Source organism: Onychostoma macrolepis, chromosome 22 (genome assembly GCF_012432095.1).
Source record: "Onychostoma macrolepis isolate SWU-2019 chromosome 22, ASM1243209v1, whole genome shotgun sequence".
NCBI lineage: Eukaryota > Metazoa > Chordata > Actinopteri > Cypriniformes > Cyprinidae > Onychostoma > Onychostoma macrolepis.
The window spans coordinates 20,907,827-20,929,482 of NC_081176.1; the positions used below are offsets into that span (position 1 = coordinate 20,907,827).

Here is a 21,656-nt window from a genome sequence, read left to right on the forward strand (position 1 = left end):
CCTAGTGAATTAGGTAATATATATATTTACGATTTAGTGTAAAATATATAAGATTTTACACTAAACGGAAAGCAATATCTATATATATTTCCATTGGCTAGATATTGCTTTCCGTTTAGTGTAAAATCTTACTGCACACCAGTGTAGTAATATCATTAATAACAAGCTTTTGTAATGACTATTGCAATAATAATGATAATGAAATAATCTAATAAATCATGAAATAATAAGTTTAGATAAAATATATCTGATTAATTAACAGACTTTAATAGTTTGCCTTGACTTCAGTCGAGTGATAATAGAAGTCAATTATTTTGGAAATAAATGTTTTCTATATAAAATTATGCTTAATTATTTCTCCCACAGTATTAATTCATTTTGTATTTACTAATCTATTATGATTTTACTACAAAGTCATAGGCTGTAGATGCTGCTGTAATTTACTGCAAGTGTAGTAAAACCATGGTTAATTTTGTAGTTACTATGGTTAAAATAAATAAATAAAAACAGTAAAACCATGGTTCATTTTAATATGGTTAAATTGTAAGAAATGAATTTGTATCTGACATACACATGTAAATTCCCAGCAATCTCTAGCCTATAAAATGATTTAATAATGATTTAATAAAAATGAATTTTGGTTGGATTAAATAATAATTTTGTTGGAAGAAAATAAAGGGTGCCTGTACGGAAATATGACTTGATTCATATATCAATATTATTATATATTTACTCCATAATTAGTGCCCTATAATTGAGTAGTCATAGCAGAAAATTGACAACTGCTTTAAAACTCTTATTTAAAAATAATAATAATACTAATATTAAAAAAAATAAAACTTTATTTCCAGTCATGCGCAACGCATACGAAACACGTTCGCCCCGCCTACCCAACCCCACAAACCAATCAAAACCACCCAGGAACTGTCAATCAAACCAACGTTTGTAGCTGGGCTAGCGTTTGAGTTAAGAAAACAGGCATTAATTTAGGTAAGTGGAATTATTGGGTATTAAACTCCTGGGAGATTTTGATAAATACAATTAGATACGTATAAATATAAATACATAATATCTAGTAATAAGGACGAGATTGGTTTATTTTGTCTGAGCTTCAACAGAGGCTAGTTAGCCAACTATGCTACTTTAGCTACTAATAACCGGTGATGCAGAAAAAAGTCATTTCTAAACATTTATGCATTTAAAGCTCCAACTCACATGCATGTGTGTTTGCAAATATACAGTCTACTACATATTTTATGCAAACAAAACGTATTAAATAAGCTAACAGTCGATTTAATAATGATTGTGTTTTCCAAACATGATGTCTATGTACAGCATTTTGCGGCTGTGCTGCTCAACAGTATTATTCTACTTTCATTAAGATACTATTATATTTATATATTTTTTGTATTTTTATTTATTTTTTCTTAATTTTAGTTACTTTTTGAGTAATTTTGTTTATTGTGTTCTTTAATAAATCTATAGATTTTATTTCGGTTTTAGTTATTTTAATACATCAAGTTAAACTAAATGAAAATGAGAAATGTTCTCTTGGCAGATAACTGAAACAAAATAAGTTTTTTTTTTTTTTTTTAAGTTTATTTCAGTTAACGTTTATTATGTAAAAAAATAAATAAATACAAATTCTACCCTTTAATGTTTTTGTGTGTGTCTCCCAGAATTTTCTGAGTTCATGTAATGGGTGGTGTAAAGCAAGAACAAACTGATGCTCCTGCATCTAAAGATTCGCAACACATAGACACCGCACAAGAGGAGGTAAGACCAGGACTCCTTAGATTTCTTCAATAACCTTGTCTATTATGTATCACAGAGTACTTCAGTTATGTAATTGAATCATTGTAAAAGGTTTTGTGGTCAGCATCGTCAAGCACTCTCATATTTTCCTCATATACTCTTCCCAAATGTGATTCATATAAATTTGAATTGTTTTGTTACAGAACCAATCGACTTCACAGCCTGTAAAGAAGCGAGGCTGGCCAAAAGGGAAGAAGAGAAAGAAGGTGTTACCGAATGGCCCCAAGGCTCCGGTTACTGGCTACGTGCGTTTCTTGAATGAGAGACGGGAACACATCCGAGCACTTCATCCGGATCTTCCCTTCCCAGAAATCACCAAGAGACTCGGAGCAGAATGGAGCCGCCTGGCTCCTCATGATAAACAGGTATTTTTTGTGTGTGTGAACTGACTGACCAGATGTTTCCTTTTAAATGAATATTTCACCCAAGAATGAAAATTTGCTGAAAGTGTACTCCCCCTCAGGCCATCCAAGATGTAGATGAGTTTGTTTCTTCATCAGAACAGATTTGGAGAAATGTATCATTACATGCTCACCAATGGATCCTCTGCAGTGAATGGGTGCCGTCAGAATGAGAGTCCAAACAGCTGATAAAAACATTGCAATAATCCACACATCATCTTGTGAAATATGAGTCTTCTGTCCATAACATTGAAAAAGTTGTCTCGTCTGAATCAGAGAGGAAATATGCACAGATCAAGCACCATTTATAAGCAAAAATAGTTCTAAAGAAATATGTTGGTGGATTTTTGATGTGACGGAACAACAAAGGATGGACTTTTTCACTGGAGGAAGCGTTATTAGGCTTGTATTTTGGCCAGTTTGAAATTAAAGAGCCTTAATGATAGATTTGTTGTTCTTACAAACATGCAGATGTTCACTTCACAACACATTGATTGATGTACTGTGGATTACTTGTGAATTATTGTTGTGTTTTTATCAGCTGTTTGGACTGTCATTCTGACGGCACCCATTCACTGCAGTGGATCTGTTGGTGAGGAAGTGATGCAATGATAAATTTCGCAATTTATGTTGATGAAGAAACACACTCTCCTACATCTTGAATGAGTAAACTGCCAGCAAACTTTCATTTTTGGGTGAACTATTCCCTGGAACATCATCATTCTGAATTATTTCATTTAATTATTTTAATTATTTTATTTAACAGCGGTACCTAGACGAAGCCGAAAGGGACAAAATGCAGTATGCACGAGAACTCAGGGAGTATCAAAAAAGTGAAGCTTATCAGATCACATGTGCAAAAGTTCAGGATAAGAGAATTAAGAGAGGTAAAAATGCTCTTGTTTTTTGTTTAAAAATTAGAAGTAGTGCAAGTGTTAGTTTAGAGGGAAACGTTTGTCTTTGTTTTACAGAGGAGTTGACTTCTGTCATTATAAACGCCAACAGTTCAGGATCTGCAGGTTTTAAGGTAAGCATACAAACAAAGCCTGAATTCCTAAACATTCACACCCCATTCCTGAAGTAGAAACTTGTAAGCGTGGAAATTGTTCTTGCAACCTGCCTCATGAAGAAATTTTCTTTCTCAGACTCAGAACTCAGACTTAACTGCCAGATTTGACGTCCCTATTTTCACAGAAGAATTTTTAGACCAAAACAAAGGTACGTTTTTTGTTTGTTTGTTTTTTTTTTTTCGGATCACACCATAAACGTCAACGTAAAGCTATATTCTTAAAACTGCGCATTTTCCAGCGCGAGAAGCTGAGCTGCGGCGACTGCGCAAGGCTAATGTGGAGTTCGAAGAGCAGAATGCGGTTCTCCAGAAACACATTGCCGACATGTTCAGCGCTAAAGAGCGGCTGGAGGCTGAGCTGGGCCAGGATGAGCTTCGCACGCAAGCTCTACAGCGCCACCTACAGGCGATCAAACAGACACTGGTCAACAGCCTGGCCACTGTGCCTTTGCCAGGTCAGTACCGTACTGAGCCCATATTACCAGTACCATGATAGATTATTTTTTTGATTGCGGGGGGAAACAGCTTTTTCTTGTTGTTTGTTTTTAGGCACGGGTGAGACACCATCGATTGGAACGCTGGACTCGTACCTGAGTCGCTTGAGTAGTGCTTTAGAGAGCAGGCCTCATGAGCATCGCGTCTTAGTCCTCAAGCTACAAGAGCTCTTAGCTCACCTAGACAGGTGATTGTCGATTTCTTCAGATCAGAATAACAAGGAACAATAAATAAATATATATTTATATTTATTAATGTTATATATAAACAGCACAATATTATGCTTTGGAATTAGAAGTAAAAATTTCTCAAATTAAAAATAGTCAAGAACAGTAACAATGTACTTTGTTACTGTCCACCACTGCATAAGATCATACATATGCTGCTGGAGATATATTATGACGCTTGTTATCTGATAGTCATCTGGTTCTTCTTTATTTTCCTCCAGTGAGAAGCTTTGAAAACATGTCTACAGCTGTGGTGCATCTAAATGTCCCAAGCATTGGGAAGACCTGGGATCACCATGCTCTACCTATGATTTCTCTGCCTTCCAGGGTGTAATGGGCCAAACAGTGTAATTGGATATTTTTACTTGCCAATAAGCTAATTTGTAACACTGGTGCCGGCGGATTCTAAACTCATTGATTTGTAATATAATGCATCATATTATTGCTGTTTTGACACTTACAGCGGCTCATTTAAAGACTTAAGTCCATTTAGAATCACGGAAAGCATGGTTTAAAGGCATGCTACGATTTTTACAAGGTAATATTGTCTTTACTAAGTTGTAATGAAATGAAAAGTGCATTGTTTTACATTGGGTGACCTAAACCCTTGCTGCACAGTGCTGTGGATTGCAAGAACCACAGAGTGAATTTTCCTCAAAACGTTGAGTAACATTCCTAATCATCAGATTTTCTGAATTAAAATTCTTAAATAATGTTTGTTTTTGGTTGCATTCCCAAGTCAGTCGGCACTGCAAAGGGTGATGAATTCTAGCATTAAAATATTTCAGGTCTCAAGAGTTTACACTGCTTTGGTGATGTACTTGAATGGATTTGTTTTTTTTTTGTTGTTTTTTTTTGGATTGTATCAATTATTTTAATATGAAAAAACTTGTGGTGAAAAAAAAAAATAAAGTCTGGCAAGAATTTTTACTTTTTTATTATTATTATTATTATTTTTGATTCCATTACATTATTCAGTTTTGAGTTGTATGTTTATCCAGTAGAGGGTGATATTGGCCACAACATGAAAGTCCTATAATCTAAAGAAAAAAAGGGAGTGTTCACTTGATCAAAAGAAATACATCATATTCTTTGGAGTTACATTTTTATATATATCAAATTAACAAAATTTTCCTCCAGACCTAAGAATTGAATATGACTGTATCCACATTCTCTCACTGAATGCAGCCAGAACAAATGTGAGTCATAAACAAATCACAACTGTCATACAATGCATTTTAAAAAGTGAATTAACGCTTAATACTTAATATCCAATTTTATAATAGCAACCGCTGATTTTTGAAAGACAATTGCAGTACAAATTTCTCTGTAGCCTTATTTTGTACAAATATTCTCGTAAAATTAGGAATTGACAAAAGGAGATGTTACATAATGTTACGAACAAACACCCTCAGTCACCGTTCACTTTCATAGCGTCTTTTTTGACAAGTTAACGGAGTCTGAGGCCGTCGTTCACTCAATAATTTGTGTTTCACAGAAGAAAGTAAATCATACGAGTTAGGAACATCATGTCGGTGAGTAAATTATGACAATTTTGGAATTACCATTTTAGGGTGAACTATCCCTTTAAGTAGCGACAGATTAAAAGGACATTTGAGTCTTTCGGACCGCAAATCTTAATTTCTACCTCATTTCCAAATAAAACTATATTTTTAATTTCCGACCGTTATGAATTCACAGTTCTGGTCAGGTTATGCTGGGTTATAAGCTCTGGAGGAGTGGAGAGGCGTCCGCGTGCGCGCGCTCTCTCTCTCTCTCAGCATCGCTCGCGTGCGCAGCTTGGGCCGTGACGTCACGGTAGTAGCTCTCCTCGCGGCGGCGGTGCTGAACAAGATGGCTGTGCGTCGCGTTACGAGCGGCTGAAAACCAGCGATAATAATCACACACAGCCCGACTAACAGCGGTTTACGTCGAGAGGGTGGCTAAAAACACCCTCGGGTCGAATATTCTGGAGGATTCGGAATAGCAGCTGCTGTTGTTTTTGTATATTTTGGGGAAGGGGAGGTTTTCTCAACGTAAAAAAAAAAATCCATAAATCGCTTTAATAACAGTTTAATTATCTAAAACAACGCAAAAGGGCGAGGATAATAATTAATAAAGAGATGTCACTGCTGTGTGTTGGAGGTAAGTGTATTATTTCATGCATGGATGCATACCAGCTGTTGGTTATGCATTATATATAATAATTGTGTGTGTGTATATATATATATATATATATATATATATATTTAATGAAAATAAGGGTTAAATATGTTTGTTATTAGACATGCATTGTTTTTAACCAGTTACCTGATTCTGCTTTTGATTTAAAATGCATGGTTTATGTATGCTTTTCAATCTGATCAGTGATCAATAATTGGTTATATATTCGTCCCCAATGGAGTTTAATATTATTATTGGTTTTTATATTCATGCAACTGAAGGGAAACTGTATGGTTACAGTATGAAATGTAAGGCAAAAGGAGTGTCCCCTCTGTGCAATGGCTCTTTATTATTATTATTTTAGTTTAATAACTTACTCTTTTGTTGGTTTACTTTTCTAGTTATTTTGTGAAATGTGCGCTTTGTTCATAGAGATGCTCTAGAAATGACTTGCATCAGTGGTGAATCCGCCCGTGTTTTAAATGCAGCCAGGATTCAGGGGTGTGTTCCCTTGATATTCCAAATGGAGCTTTAGTTTGCTCCCCTGCTCAGTTGGGATCTGCTTTGATGTATGATATATCTATTTTTACCTGTGTTTACTGTACAGTGGTAAACTGGCTCTGGAGTTCAAAACCTTCTCGATGGATAGACAACATTACAGGTGTCATTTGCTTTGCCGTAACGGCCATCCACATTTACTGAGTGAACTATCAGATACAAATATGTCTAAAAAAATCCATTAAAAAAATGTAATCATTATGTGGTTTAAATTGACAGATGAATAAATCACGGGTCTTCAGCCCTTTTGTGGATAGAGGGACATCTGTAACATACTGTATTAAATTAAGCAATGCATTTTAATATAACAAAAAATATTGTAACGCTATATTATGCTTTAAAATCATTACTGATGGACAGATTTATATACATTCTCATTTCTAAATATTTTATTATATTTTTTATTTAATTTTCTATATTAGTATCCATAGGCACAATGAGACTTTCGTTTCTTATCTTAAGCCTTGGTTTCATTAAAACATTTCCTTGGTTTCATTTTTTTTTTTTTTTTTTTTAAGAAAAATTTTAATATTACAAATATTTAGAAAATAAAATCCAACAATTGTTTTCTTTGGTTGCAGTTATTTTTAAATTAATTAAACATTTTAATGTTAAAAATGTAACACAAATCTGTGATATTTTAATATTAAAAATGAGGCACAATGGAACATTTATCTCAATTTTAATTTAAAAATTAAGCTTTGGTTGCAGTTGTTTTAGTGTAAAAAAAAAATATATATATATATATATATATATATATATATATATATATATATATATATATATTAGTTTAATATTAAAAATTAGGCAGAATGACATTTAGCTGAACCTTTTATTTTTTTATTTTTTTAGTTATTTTAATATCAGAAGTAACTATTTTTTGTTTAGTTATTAGGTTATTTTATTTTAATTTAGCTGTTATTTTTATATCTAAAGTAATACTTTTAACATAAAAAATTTTTCTTTGGTTGCAGTTATTTTTAATGTTAAAATTAGTGACCTATATTATCATGTTTCATTTTCATTCATATTACATGTGGATATGTAGAAATTAACATTAACCGTGATTAATAAACGCTGTAAAATGATAGTTTATTGTTAGTTCGTGTATATATTGCGTGCAACCTTAGATTTATTACATCAGGGACTTAGAGTATGAATAGTGTCTCCCTGCGTCTGTAAAAGTGGAAATATGTGGTGTAAATCTTTGGCTGAATGTCTTTCATATGCACTTACTGTTAGCCTTTTTGGTCTGCAGTTTGCAATGGGCCGCTTGCCCGTGTTCACTTGCCTTGCTCCGTTTCTTGATTGCCGTTTAATGCAAGATGACATGCAAATCAGATTGGTCTGTTGTAGAAGATCTGTTGTAGGAGCCTCAGAATTCTAAACGATACTGTAAGCCATGTTTCTTTGAACACATCCCACACAGACATTCTGATCCATGGCACGTCTGCCACCACTCTGTAATTAAACAGGCAGCGGATTCACAACCAGCGTCCGAAAGTGACAGTGGGTGTGTGGGTGTGTGTCACATAGACTGGCATCACTCTTGGCGCCTGCCTCAGTAACCTGAGCAGATGTACAGTACGGCTTGCCTAATTCCCGCTGGATGTGTTTTGATGATGTTGAAAGTCTTGGAGTGCTGTTACATAACCATATTTTTGCCACTTTTCTGTGAATTTTAATGTGTCTTTTCTAAGCTCTGTTTAAAATGTCTGATTTGTTTCAAAGGACAGCATTCTAAGCTATTGATTAAAATCTAGAAATCATGACACACACACACACACACAAAAAAAATTGACTTCATTGACTCTTTGATCTTTAATTTTATGGAAAAGAGCAGCCTTGACATTCTACTAAACATCTATTTTTGTGTTCTCCACAGGTTTGTACTTGTTAATACAGGTTTCAAAAGATATGATTTAATTTCTGGATGAACTCTGCCTGTAAGGACCCAGGGCCTCGATTAATTTTCATTTTAATAATTGATTAGACCTGCCTGTTTAACCTCCCAGATATATGACAGTATTGTAGTTAATGCTACCAGCAGTTACCATGTATAATTTAGCACTGATAGTCAATTGCAAATGTTGTTGATTTACACAGAGGTATAAAAAGAAAATCATCATACGTAACTGCAGAATCACAGACATCATTCATTCATTCATAGACATTCATAAGACAAATAACATTGAATCTAGTGGTCTAAATAGGCCAAACGCTGTAGTTCCTCAAGGACGCTCTGTTGAGTTGTATTTATTTTATATTATTTATTAAAACATGACATTTTATTGCTTTACAGGAGCTTTGTTATTGTTAACTAAAACTATTAAAAATCCCTTTTGTCAGTTTATACAAAGCTGTGATAAAAATGAGATGAAAACCCTAAAATACTTAAATGAACAAATACCTAAAAATAAGTATTAAAAGTATTGAAATTTCTAAAACTAAAGATGTACAAAATAAAATGCATCTTTCAAAAATAGTTGTAGAATAGTTGCCTTGTCAATTATAATTAGGAAAAAATAATTTAAAATAAGTATTAAATAGCTAGAACTAAATATATATTTATATATATACACACACACACACATGAGTTTTAGTAATTTTATTATAATATATAAAACTGACTAAAACTCAAATTAAAATTGCATTTAAAATAAAAAAATAATAAAAACTGACTATTAATAAACACTATAAAAGTATATAAATAATACCTCAATAGCTCTTCTTGAGAGTAATTGGTATTTGATATGTCTTTCATATTTTATTTTATTTTTTTTCATTTATGCCTCTCTCCTCAGAGAAAATCTGCCTTATTCCTTCAAATTCCCTCATGTATATAATTAGTTGCAGACTACAGTTTATCGCTGATGGATTACTTTAAACACCTGCATGGTAAATCCTAGCTCTCTTTGAAGCTTGTTTTAATATCATCCCTCCATGCCAAGCTTTTAGCCCCCCCACCCCCACCCCCAAAAAACCCTTCACTCAACATTCACCCTGAAGTGGTTATTTTTAGTGTCAGGATGTAGCTCGCTCTGCCCGTGCTTGGCTACACAGAGAGATTAATGGAGCGCGAGAGGAAGAGGGGAAGAGATAAAGAGGCAGCACACGTGCATGCCAGCCACATGGCAGGAAATGGTGCGTGGGAGCATGAGAGAGGATACCCTGGCAGAGACAGCGAATCGTGAGCGGGAACTTTGAGTGGAGGTGCAGCATTGATCATTTTGAGGCTTTCGTGATAAATGTCATTTTCCTATCAGCCTTACATTGCTTGTCCACTATAGGCGCTTTCGTACCGGAGGAACATTTTTTAATAGTTTCTAAAACTATTGGCAGAAGTTCCTGCTTTTTGGTGTGTTCACACCGCAGGAACTAGGAATGTATTTAGTTCTCGGAGCTCCATTTGGGGGGAACTAATTTAGCTCCTACTTCAGAGTAGGGTCTAAAACAGTTCGATAGGAACTATACCAGTGACGTAAGTGTACGCTAATTGGCCAAACGCATACGAAACACTGGCTACCCGGCATTTTTAAAAAGCCATGTAAAAATGTACTCCATGAACATGGAAAACAGTAATAATAACGGTTACCTGTCCGCAGCATTGTGTTGTCTTCTCAGCCTCGATGATAGCACTACAAGTTCTCATAGGAGATTTAGTCTAGTTTTCACACTCTTTCAATCACGTAAATTGTGTGTTTACATTCCATCTCTGTTATCACGAAACCCACGACATGGCACACAACAACAAAAACAGCTCCGAACGGCGTCCTCCATTCACCAGACATGGATAGAAATATAGTAGCGTGACAAGTACGAAATTTGTCTTTCAAATGTAAAGAAGTTAAAGTCATAAGTTTCTAGAAAAAATCATACTCGAGTAAAGTACAGATACTCAAAAAGTGTACTTAAGTACAGTACTCAAAAAGTGTACTTAAGTACTAACAGTACTCAAAAAGTGTACTTAAGTACAGTACTCAAAAAGTGTACTTAAGTACAGTACTCAAAAAGTGTACTTAAGTACTGTCCACCTCTGAATTTAACACACTTTAATTAATCCAGCCATTTCCTCAAGCATCCAAACTTCAGCAGCAACTCAAACGAATCAAACATTCGTGACAGACGTCAATACCGACATTTCACGGTAATTGGTTGCCACTCTACATTTTCTGCGTAACATTTGCATAGAGTTGAGTGTTTCTCAACTTTAGAATGCTTACAGCCATTCTCAAAGCTTTCTCTGATTCACTGCCAATCCCACAATGCACTGCACAAGCATGAACCTTGGCTTCCATAAGAATGAATCAAAAATCCCAGATCTATCCACGCCAGTGGTAATATACCGTGTACTTTAGTTTTGATGTGAACACAGGCAGTCGGCACTTGCGCACTAGAAAGTTTCATCAGTTTCTGCTCTATTTCACTCTAGTTATGACCGATAAAAATGTCTTTGTACTTGTTTATGCCTAGGTCTGGACTTCATAGCAGCTTTCTTTGGCCAAGGACCAACCAACAGGCCATCTGACTGACATCTTTCATCTGAATGAAAGAACCATTAAAGATCTCCTGGAAATCCTGTAGAACTCCTGAAGTGTTTTCCCATTTTGTGTTCCTTATGCATCAGATGTTCAGCCAACAGTCAGTGGATGTAATGTGTGAGGCTTGAACTAGTTGCAGATGAACTAGATGTTCATTTATTGTACGTAATATCAGCAAGGCTGTGATTTGTTCGTAGACACAAAACCCAACCTGGAATGAAAAGAAATCGCCCACTACTGTGGGCAAACTCTGCACCTCGCTTCAATACCGTACCTTACCGCTCACATATTCTCATCTGGAGCTATTAGCATTCATGGAATGCAACAGATTTCAGTGGTTTGGATGCTAGTGTCCCCATTAGGAATCTTAGCTACTGTAGCTTAACCAGCACGACTTCCTTGGTCAGTCCGGTTTACCTGAGTATGCTTGTTGACTGGCTTCAACCGCATTTAAGGAAGCTGATCTGCTAGGTAGACTAGCAACAAACCAGCACTAACATTCCCCCTTCTCAGCAGGAAACTGATGTTCAATTTTCTCCAAGCATTCAAGATTTGCAGTATGTTGGCAAACAGACAAATGCAATGTGAGGGTTTCCATTTGGTTTGTTTGTGAAATTATCAGTTTTTCAAAAACCTCTGACTCATATGCTTTGCATTCGTTATAACTTAGAGCTACTCTCAGGTGTTAAAAATGTCAACCGGTTAGAGTTTTAGAGAAAGTGAGAAATTCTGCACTGAATTTAAAGAGGAACGCTGACTGAAGGATTACAGTGGAAGGCTTGGAATTATTTTAAGGTCCCCTTAACTCGAGGATGCTTCTACCCACACTGAATAGGGGAATATGAATTATGAATGGGGCCGTTGACGTCACTCGGCTTTAGAAGGAGCTCAGTTGGAGAACAGTTTTTTTTTTTTTTTTTCTCAGATTTCCCCTAAGCATAACTGACAGTGACTGCCTCTCTAGACCTCTCTGCAGTTTCATAACCACTCGAATCTGCACAGAGAAACTTGTGTCCTGGAGACTTTGTCAAGCTCTGTGTTTCTTTTGTTGCTTGACATGATGGTTTTAAAGGTTTTCATGAGTATTTCTCTTTAACAACACTTTAAAAAAATATACTGTGGTGCTACGATGGTACAGTCAGTGATAGAATCAGATTGTGATTACAGGATACTTTGATATCAGTTCAACTTACTTTCACCTTATACTGTGGCAATGGATGATTATCATAGTATTTATTTACCATGGTACCACCATGCAACATGGTACATATACAAAAAAAAATAAAATGTCCAAAAACCGTGATAGTATCATGGTACTTTTTGTTTGTTTAAGCTAAAGTTATGTGATTTGCCTTCCCACTGATTGAAAATCCCTACAAACTGGAGTCTATAGCCTTGAGGAATCCCTTATGCAGAAATGCAAATATGCTGACATTGAATGTGAAATGCGCTGCCTGATATGTAAAGTGTGATTATTTTTAATACCTGTGTTTATTACTTATTTACATACACGTCTCTCTCTCTATTACAGTGAAGAAAGCCAAGCTCGATGGACCGCAAGGTAAGCCTGAAGTCTCACTTTTTTTTTTTTTCCTGCAACAGTCTATTAAATGCACTGGTATTTCTGTGCAGAGAAATTCAACACGTACGTGTCACTGAAGGTTCAGAACGTGAAAAGCACCACCATAGCCGTGCGCGGCAGTCAGCCATGTTGGGAACAGGACTTCATGTTGTGAGTTCCTCTTCCCTTTCTCTTCCCTTTCTCTTTACCAGTTTGAGGAAGGACTAGAAACATGCTTAATGTAAGTAAGCTATAATGCTGATGCAAATGTTTGGCCAGTGCATTCCAAGCACAGAGTCCCATTGCGCATACTTAATGTGTGTTCCCTAGTGGCAATGCTGAGAATGCCATCTGTACTTGAATTAAAATGCATTCAGACACATTCCTTAACATATCATGAAAACTCGAGCTTGTGTAGCTAGATATTAATTGTGGACACCACAAACTTGCATAGAGTGTGTTTCAAGCTTTACGACTGAGCTGACAAGAACCTTGATGAAGGAGCTATTTCTGTTTTCGCATGTGACAGTTGGCATTCCCTTGGTAGTGCCAGTCAGGTAGTACCCCCTAATGGTTCTCCCTCAAGGGCATAAACGTTGCTTAGCACTGATTGCAATAAATCTTGTCTTCTAAACTTAAGAGAGAAAATGTGTTGTGGTTGTTCTGAAAGAGCAGACATAAAACCGGCTATAAATCGGAACTGGTTTTGGGTTTTATTTTGGCCAATCTCAATTCCAGAATTGCATGCAAACTGCATTGCAATCACTTCCCAAATGTAATTTGTGTGGAATTTTTATGAAGTCTGTAAACAGGAGAAGATACTGTAACAGGCAGGTCAAGCTCGCTGTTCGTGATGCTCAAAATATAGGAAGAAAAATATGTGTGGGTTTATATAGGAAACTCTATATCGCTGCTGTGCCATAAGCGCCACCTACTGTCAGCGAATAAATTAGCATTTTAAATTGGCATTTAAATCTTGAAATTCTACAGTCTAATTCAAATTAAAATTGACTGCTCATGCTACATGTATGTAGCACTACTGTCTGTACAAAATAAATGAGAAAATACATCTCCTGCTGTACTGAACTCATATTGACCCCAAAACCTAAGTACGTACCAAACCGTGACTTCTGTGTACCATTACACCCCAAGTAGCCACCCAGACCACCCTAGCAACCAGTTAGAACAACATAGCAACCAGAGGTGGGTAGAGTACCCAAAAACTGTACTCAAGTAAAAGTAAAAGTAATAGTCTGAATATTTACTTGAGTAAGAGTAAAAAAGTACCGGATAAAAAAAACTACTCAAGTAGTTAGTTACTAGTTACTTTGGATCATATACTGAATATAGTCTATTTTTATGTAGATCTATAGATATTTAGATAAAATTTATATATACATATATAGATATACTGTGTGTATATATATATATATATATATATATACACATATACATACATATATATATATATATATATATATATATATATACACACAAACAAACTGCCGTTCAAAATACTTTTAATGTTTTTTTTAATTTAATTTATTTCAGTGATGCAAATCAGAATTTTTATCAGCCTGATTTATTATCAATGCTGTTCTTTTTTAGCATTCTATTCATAAAAGAATCCTGAACAAAATGTCACAGGTTCCAAAAAATATTAAGCAGCAAAACTGTTCCCTGTTGAAAAAACCAGCATATGCTGGTAAGGTATGTTTTGAAGCATGGGATGCTGGTTTGAGCTGATTTAAGCTGGTCCTTTGCTGGTTTATGCTGGTCCGACCAGCTTAAACCATCATCTCAGCTTCAAAACATAACCAGCATATGCTGTTTTTTTTTTTTCAACAACACTGGTAATAAATCAATATATTTGAATGATTTCTGAATGATCATACAACTCTGAAAACTGGAGTAACAGCTGATAAAAATTCTGATTTGCATCACTGAATTAAATTAAATAATATTTTAAAGTATATTAATTATGTATTATAAATGTATATATGTATATAACCTCTGACACGGAGAAGAGTGAAAACTCCTCACATGACTGCTACAGAACATCTGAACATAACGAAACAATGCACTTCTTCCGTCTGTTCTGCAACATGTAAACAAATGTAGCCTTTATTTCTGCAAGCGTAAATATTGTGAAAATATCAATATTAATTGTGTCTAGGCAAGGCATTCCTCCTGGAACTGGCGTGTGTTCATTTCATACTCTGTGATAGCTTATTTAATGAATAAATTATACATTGTATTTAATGTGTAAGGTACATGTACAACAAACTGGTAATGTCATAGTGGTATCGTGTACTGTAATCGAATCTATACCTGTGGAACCGACAGCACACGTGGTGTTCGTCTAATAAAGATCTTCATAGCTCGCAAACAATAGCCTTTGCAGATTTGCTTTCAACTGACTGTATATCCAAAGACACGTCTTCAACGCTCTTTCTGTTACAACTCTGAGTGAGAACCGCTTCAGACGACTCGGTGCGTGCGGCAGGGAACTGAACGAATCATTCAAACTGATTCGCGAACCGATTCACTGGTTTGCCAACTGGTTTGATCAAGCCTTCGAACAGAATTGACTCAAAAGAATGAATCATTCGCGAACGGGTATCGCTCATTGCCCAGAAAAAAAGTAGACGGCGCGTTTGGAATAAATTTAAGGATTTCTAACTTGTATTGCATTAAGATCAAGTAACGAGAGGAGCGTCGCCCACAAGTAAAAGTACCGTTTTTTCACTAAAAATGTACTTGAGTAAGAGTAAAAGTACCCATTTTTAAATATACTCTGAAAGTATTAGTTACCCAAAACATTTACTCAAGTAAATGTAACGAAGTAAATGTAACTCGTTACTACCCACCTCTTATAGCAACACACTTGCATCCACTCACAAATAAGAAAATGTTTTCGCATTTTGTTCAGAATGTAAATGTCTAATATGTACATGTAGAAACTTTTGAGACACTGAGAGCAAAACCACGAAAGCATCTGGTTGATACTGCAAAATTCTTTCCAAATTCATCTTGTGTCATCTATAAGCCAGATCTGATTCAGCACCTCTGTATCTTGCTGTGTAATGTCTAACACAGCACTACTACTGTCCCCAAGATTAGCCCCTGTGGTCTGTAAGGATTGGTTTTGACATCAAAGTTGAGGCTATTATTAGGATTTGATGCAGCTTTAGAGGCCGTAGTCCTATGGAGCTTCAATTGGAGTTGCACTGGAGATGCCCAAGGCACAGATGGCATTGTTGTCTGCACCCTGTTTGGTTTTTATTGCTATTTTCGGTTTCTTTTTCCATTTAATATAGTGCCCCTGTTAAAATGGATCTTTTTTTGTCCTCCACCATTCTCTGGGTTCTGGTTTTTCAGCATGTCTAATCAAACTATAACTACTGAGTCTTGCAGTTTCTTCACAGTATTTCAGAAATTTTGCCTTAGGTCTCTTTATTTTTAATGTGAGTTTATTAACTGAAGATATATGAAACATATATGTTTCTCAATACTACCCTTCACTTCATCTTCTAGTGAGATTAACAGGCTGGATCTGGGCCTGACAGTGGAAGTATGGAACAAAGGACTGATCTGGGACACCATGGTTGGCACATTGTGGATCCCTTTGCGCAACATTCGACAGTCGAACGAGGTACAGCCCAGATGGCCGGCCTGGCCCCCAACAGCTTGCAGCTTTTCTCACCCACTGTAGAGCTATATGTGTAGATCTGTATCTAATGCCTAGCATTGGCTCTCATTGCAAATATGTTGCAGAAACCATTCCCTGTAAGACTCTATATGTTAACATTTGTTAATATTTCTTACCAGTTTAAATATATTTTATGAACCAGCACCAGTGGAATTTGTTTCTGCAGTGTTTGTCATAAAATGTTATAAGCACAGCCCCCATTGAGCATTCTGAGATTAAGTGGCTTGTTAAATGAAATAGCAGTGACATTCGCCTTTTACAGGGTTCAAACCTGCAACCCTTTGGTTAGCAGCAAAGATCTATAACCTCTAAACTAAATTACCATGAGCAGGTAGTATTATATACCTCGGTAGTTGAGCCAAACCGAATATACAGACAACTAGGGGTGGGCGATATACTGGTAGACACGATTAACCGGTAGAAATTTGTCAACCGGTAGAGATTTTGGACTATCATCTCTATCGCAGTTACTCGTTCACGTGATGTTGCTGTGCTACGTGATCACAAAAACATATAATTTTCTCACATTTTTAAGTATTGCGGTTTAAAAACAAGTGATTTTAAGCCATTGAAATCCAATCAGCAGTGAAAGAGAACTCATTTCGCTATATGCACGCTGTCAGAGAGACTGTTTTTGAGTGCTGCCAGAGAGGTGTTTGCACGTGAAGACGGTGCTCATAGAGCAAAAGGAGTTATTTTGCCACTATATAGGCCTTGAATGATTAAATACACACACTTGAATGTGTCAAAATGCCCGTCTTTGCAAACAGCTGAGAAAGAAAACACGTTACATTGGATCTGGGTAGCTCTTAAAGTGACAGCAGTCTAATATTCCTGCTGTCTGTCATTCATGTTAATCAAACAACAAAAGAGAAATATTTTCTCACTGCTCTTGACTTTTGTAACTTAATAATTTAGTAATTTACACAGTGAAGAATATGCAGTGTTTTTATACAGTTCATTAAATTATACAATGTATGTAGTATTTATTTGTTCTACTGTAGTTTTTTTTTTGTCCTATTGATTGTAATTAGTTCCTAATTCTTATTTAATCGCTGACTGTTTACTTGCCTTTAGTGAGCTTGTTTTTTTTGTTTTGTTTGTTTTTTTGTGATATTGACACAAATTATGAAATTCCTATGGCATCAAAAACGTTTATCATAAAGACCTTATTTAAAGCAAAAATGACTATATTGTAACTATATATGTATCATTGCCATGAAATAAAATTACTCCCACCCCTACAGACAACATGTCTCTGATCGCAGTGCTTTTTTTTTCTCTTGCATTGTAGGAAGGTCCAGGACAATGGCTGACTTTAGACTCCCAGGTCATTATGGCTGAGAATGAGATCTGTGGCACCAAAGATCCCACGTTCCATCGAGTGCTTTTGGATACACGATTTGAACTCCCATTAGGTATCCTTGCTGTTTTTTGCTTTTTCCAATACTGCATTTGGTTCACACTTGTCCTCAGTTTTACTGCTAACCCATAGTTTTCATACTTCCAGATATACCGGAGGAGGAAGCTCGATACTGGGCCAAGAAATTGGAGCAGCTCAATGCCATGAGGGACCAAGATGTGAGTCTCCTCATTCAACTCCAGTCTTGTTGTGTTTACAGTCCTCCCCAGAGCCCAAGGGCAGAACATGCGTTAATTTGAGTCTGTCAGAAAACTCCTGAGACCCGAACAGTATTTTTTTTCTTTGCCTTCTGAACTACTGACCTGTTAAAATAAAGACTATCACCTGTTCAAACAATCATTTTTGTTTGCTCATTTTGCAGTACACATACCAGGAGGAGCACGAGAGACCACTTCCAATTCCATCAACTCAGTGCTGTGAGCTTTCAAGCACTACTCACACTCACACTATAAATTACAAGGCCCCTTGGTAGGTTGATGTGTGCAGAACCTCATTAGAGGTCCAATCACCCCATCAGCAGGTCTAATATGAGACTGCTTTATCTCTAAGCACTAGATGGATGGCTTAGCATCATGGTGCATAGAGATTTCCTGGACAGTATTCAGCAATATCTCAAGCATGGGTGGGTTAAGGAGGAGCAGGAAGCTTTGGCTTGCCAACAGGCCATATTTTATTGCTTTACATCAGAGCTATTAACCATTAGCACTTAGCGTGCCTGGGCAAGGTCACTATCCTGCACTCCAGATATATAAATTTACATCTGTGTCACACCTGGTAGTTTTACAACCTAGATTTATAACAAGCTGCTTGTTTATGGTCAAACAGAGGCATGTGTCTCAAAAATATATATTTCTTGGCCTACTTCTAATTTTTGTGTTGACTCATTGTTCCCAAAGGTAACTGGAGTCTATGGGGGGACCAGCAAAGTAAGTAAACTTTGTTTTATGGGTTTAAAAAGAAATGCATGAAAACTTTAATTGATTCCTCCCAAAGTGTGATGGGAATGGTTTTGGTCCTGGAACATTAATATTTATAAAAAAATTAAAAGATATTACGGTTAATCCAGACTATTTACATCTAAATTCTGCACTTGCTTCTCAGATGACGATCCAGACAGTGCTGTGGACGATCGAGACAGTGATTACCGCAGCGAAACCAGCAACAGCATCCCGCCTCCATTCTACACCACTTCTCAGCCCAACGCATCCATGCACCAATACCCCATCCGTGACATTCACCATGGCTCCCACTACAACGACATGCATGACTACGACTATGATAACCAGAGACCCATTAGGTAAATTTTCCCAATTCCTGATTGCAATGTATTTACTAATTCTAGTCACTTTAGCATCTATCAGTTAGTAAAAGCATTCACTGTGTCTGTGCGACTTTCCTCTGTTCTTATTCCTATGCACTGGTGACTGTATACAAGCCTTGGATGGGCGGTCATTGTATACACTACATGGGTTTGGAGCCTGTGGTGCCACTCTGTGATATGAATGCAACGTTTCCCCTCAATTGCTCGTTTTGTCCCAGTTCACTTAAAAACGAGCTTTTATTTCCTGTACATTTTGTCTTACAAAAGTGGTATTCCCGACATTCTTGCACTGCATGCTGGAGACTTTGTGCTCTGAGACTCTTGCCTTGTCCCAAATGGCACCTGAAGCTCCTTCCCCAAGTCATTTTACCACACACCCTGTTAAAAAATCCTGGTTAGGTATGTTTTTTTAACATTGCAGCTGGTTTGGGCTTGTCCTTAGTTGGTCCTGAGCTGGTTATAAGATGGTTATGAGCTGGTCCTGAGCAGGAGCTGGTTGCTTAGGACCAGCTTAAGCCAGCTCAAACCAACTGCCATGCTTCAAAACATACCTAACCAGAATATGCTGTTTTTTCAACAGGGCAGACTGTTGGGTAATTGTCCCTTAAGATATATTTACCAAAAGGAGGCATAGCTGCCTCAAAGCAGCCACCCTACAGTCTTGTGGACTTAACAGATGCGTGCAAGCGAAGGCCTCGAGACTGCAAATCAACATCAAGTGCGCCATTTGGGACAGGGCTCTGTTGTAGCCTCTTGAATCCTTTATAAAGTCTTACTAATGGATAGATCCTGATCCCAAAGTGATGCTTTTGATACGAGTCTCTTAGCAGCTGGTTAACCATTGCCTTAAGTTGGGTCATTTTCCGTCCAATGTGACCTGATGAGGTGAGATGAAAAAACAAATAAGAAAAAAGACATTACTCATGCTCCTCCTCTTCCTGCCTCCCCCATCCCCTTCCCTCCCACCAGACGCTATGATAGTTTAGACTCCGCCACCAACGGCCGCAGCGATCTCGATTCGGCTTCTGGCTCGAGCAGGCGGACCAGCCGCCAGTACTCCTTAGACAGTAGGCACTCGCTCTCTGATAGGTGGGTCTTCGTAGCTCCTACACCTCCACCCTCTTCCACCTCCTCCTCCTGCTCTTCTTCCTGCTCCAGCCTGTGATTCCGTCCTGCTGTGATGATGTCGTGGAATTGGACTTGTCTGGTCCTGTGGTCCTCGCTATGCTTGCCATGCATGCGCACCAATCCTTCTTTTACATACATGGTCTATTGATATATATACTCTATCTATACCTCTTTGTATATGTATCTATGTCCTCTATCATGACTGCTGTGTACCTGTTAATGACCTGTCACGTGTTATTAGGTAACCAACCCGTGCGTCTCAGAAGCTTTTTCTTGTGTCTTCTGTACCGTGTAATCGGAATTTGGTGCAGTTGCCGATTGGGGTCCACTGGGTTGGTCACACAGTCTGTTTTTTGTGAAGTCTGTTATTTGCCTGCTATGTGCCTGACAGAGTGAGAGAATAACGTTGTAATTCCGAAAGCCTAGTGTGCGCTAATTACATAGCCTTTAGACACACTAGGTTGTGTGTGGGCAGCAGGCGGGACCATGTCGATGGCTGTGACAGAGACCAGGGGATGTTCACATCACTGATTTACCCTTTCAGAATCTCATGGACAAAACCTTTCCCAAAGCCAAAATGTGTTGTGTGGAAGACAGGAAATAAAGCTGTGTGTGTGTCTTGAGAATTTATGGGTTTGTGCGCGAGGAAGTGAGAAAAGGTGACACGGATATATGACTAACTGCTGGAAAGGCTTGACAGAAGCGTGATTATAGGTGTAATTGTGTGTGTGTCCTGTGGCTCTCGTATTTCCTCCAGTCTGAAGCCCAGACGCTTTTTGGCTCACAGCCTATTACACACCCCATCTCTTTCGCTTCTGATTCTTCATGCATTACTAAACCTTACGTCCCATAATCGATAATGTGTGAGTGTGTGTGGTAGCGTGTCTTTTCTTACTCATTCCATTCTCTCAATCTCTCTACACCTAATTGGCTCATTCATCAGCAAAGATAAATAGCCTTCCATTGTTTAAAGTGTCACAGGAAAATGCTGCATCCCCTTTTCTGTCAGCTTAGTGTTTCTCTCTTTTTTCAATGTGTTGTCCTTTCTTAAGTTCACCTGGATAAATCTGTCCACTGACAACTCTTCCCATTGCCATCTTAGCATTTTTTGTGAAACAGCTCTTTTTGAGTCTGTATGTTAATGTGAGTTTTTTCCTTCGACTCCCTCAAATGAACCTCAGGATTCTGTCTTGTTTTCTCTCACCACCTTACCTGCACGCATACATCCATAAATAAGCAGAA

The 21,656-nt window shown here is 37.1% G+C and overlaps 2 protein-coding genes across 13 annotated transcripts in view; both read left to right on the plus strand.

Annotated features, from left to right (window-relative positions):
- The first annotated feature begins 859 nt into the window (after window positions 1-859).
- Window positions 860-4,935, plus strand: hmg20b (high mobility group 20B). The gene is made up of 9 exons (XM_058760805.1): window positions 860-990; window positions 1,680-1,776; window positions 1,959-2,180; window positions 2,983-3,103; window positions 3,188-3,243; window positions 3,362-3,434; window positions 3,525-3,740; window positions 3,835-3,967; window positions 4,229-4,935. The coding sequence occupies exons 2-9, from the start codon at window positions 1,699-1,701 to the stop codon at window positions 4,239-4,241; spliced, it is 912 nt and encodes a 303-aa protein (XP_058616788.1). The 5' UTR covers window positions 860-990; window positions 1,680-1,698; the 3' UTR covers window positions 4,242-4,935.
- Window positions 4,936-5,847: 912 nt separating this feature from the next.
- The window catches only part of unc13a (unc-13 homolog A (C. elegans)), a 49,891-nt gene continuing 34,082 nt past the window's right edge, over window positions 5,848-21,656 (plus strand). For 4 of the 12 annotated variants that reach the window (XM_058760156.1, XM_058760158.1, XM_058760159.1 and 1 more), the window contains exons 1-9: window positions 5,848-6,152; window positions 12,801-12,830; window positions 12,902-13,001; window positions 16,368-16,485; window positions 17,837-17,960; window positions 18,053-18,123; window positions 18,327-18,381; window positions 18,862-18,891; window positions 19,067-19,262. In XM_058760156.1, coding sequence (XP_058616139.1) covers window positions 6,131-6,152; window positions 12,801-12,830; window positions 12,902-13,001; window positions 16,368-16,485; window positions 17,837-17,960; window positions 18,053-18,123; window positions 18,327-18,381; window positions 18,862-18,891; window positions 19,067-19,262 — 746 coding nt within the window. In that variant the 5' untranslated portion in view covers window positions 5,848-6,130. Of the gene's footprint in view, window positions 6,153-6,777; window positions 6,832-7,673; window positions 11,854-12,800; window positions 12,831-12,901; window positions 13,002-16,367; window positions 16,486-17,836; window positions 17,961-18,052; window positions 18,124-18,326; window positions 18,382-18,861; window positions 18,892-19,066; window positions 19,263-21,656 lie in introns of those variants that run through there. The other 8 variants (XM_058760154.1, XM_058760152.1, XM_058760149.1 and 5 more) reach the window with 7 other exon arrangements.

Coding starts and splice junctions, on each gene's coding strand:
- hmg20b (XM_058760805.1), top strand. CDS start 1,699: ATGGGTGGTGTAAAGCAAGAACAAACTGATGCTCCTGCATCTAAAGAT. Junction 3,244..3,361: donor CAGGATCTGCAGGTTTTAAG/GTAAGCATACAA, acceptor TTTCTTTCTCAG/ACTCAGAACTCAGACTTAAC. Junction 3,741..3,834: donor GGCCACTGTGCCTTTGCCAG/GTCAGTACCGTA, acceptor GTTTGTTTTTAG/GCACGGGTGAGACACCATCG.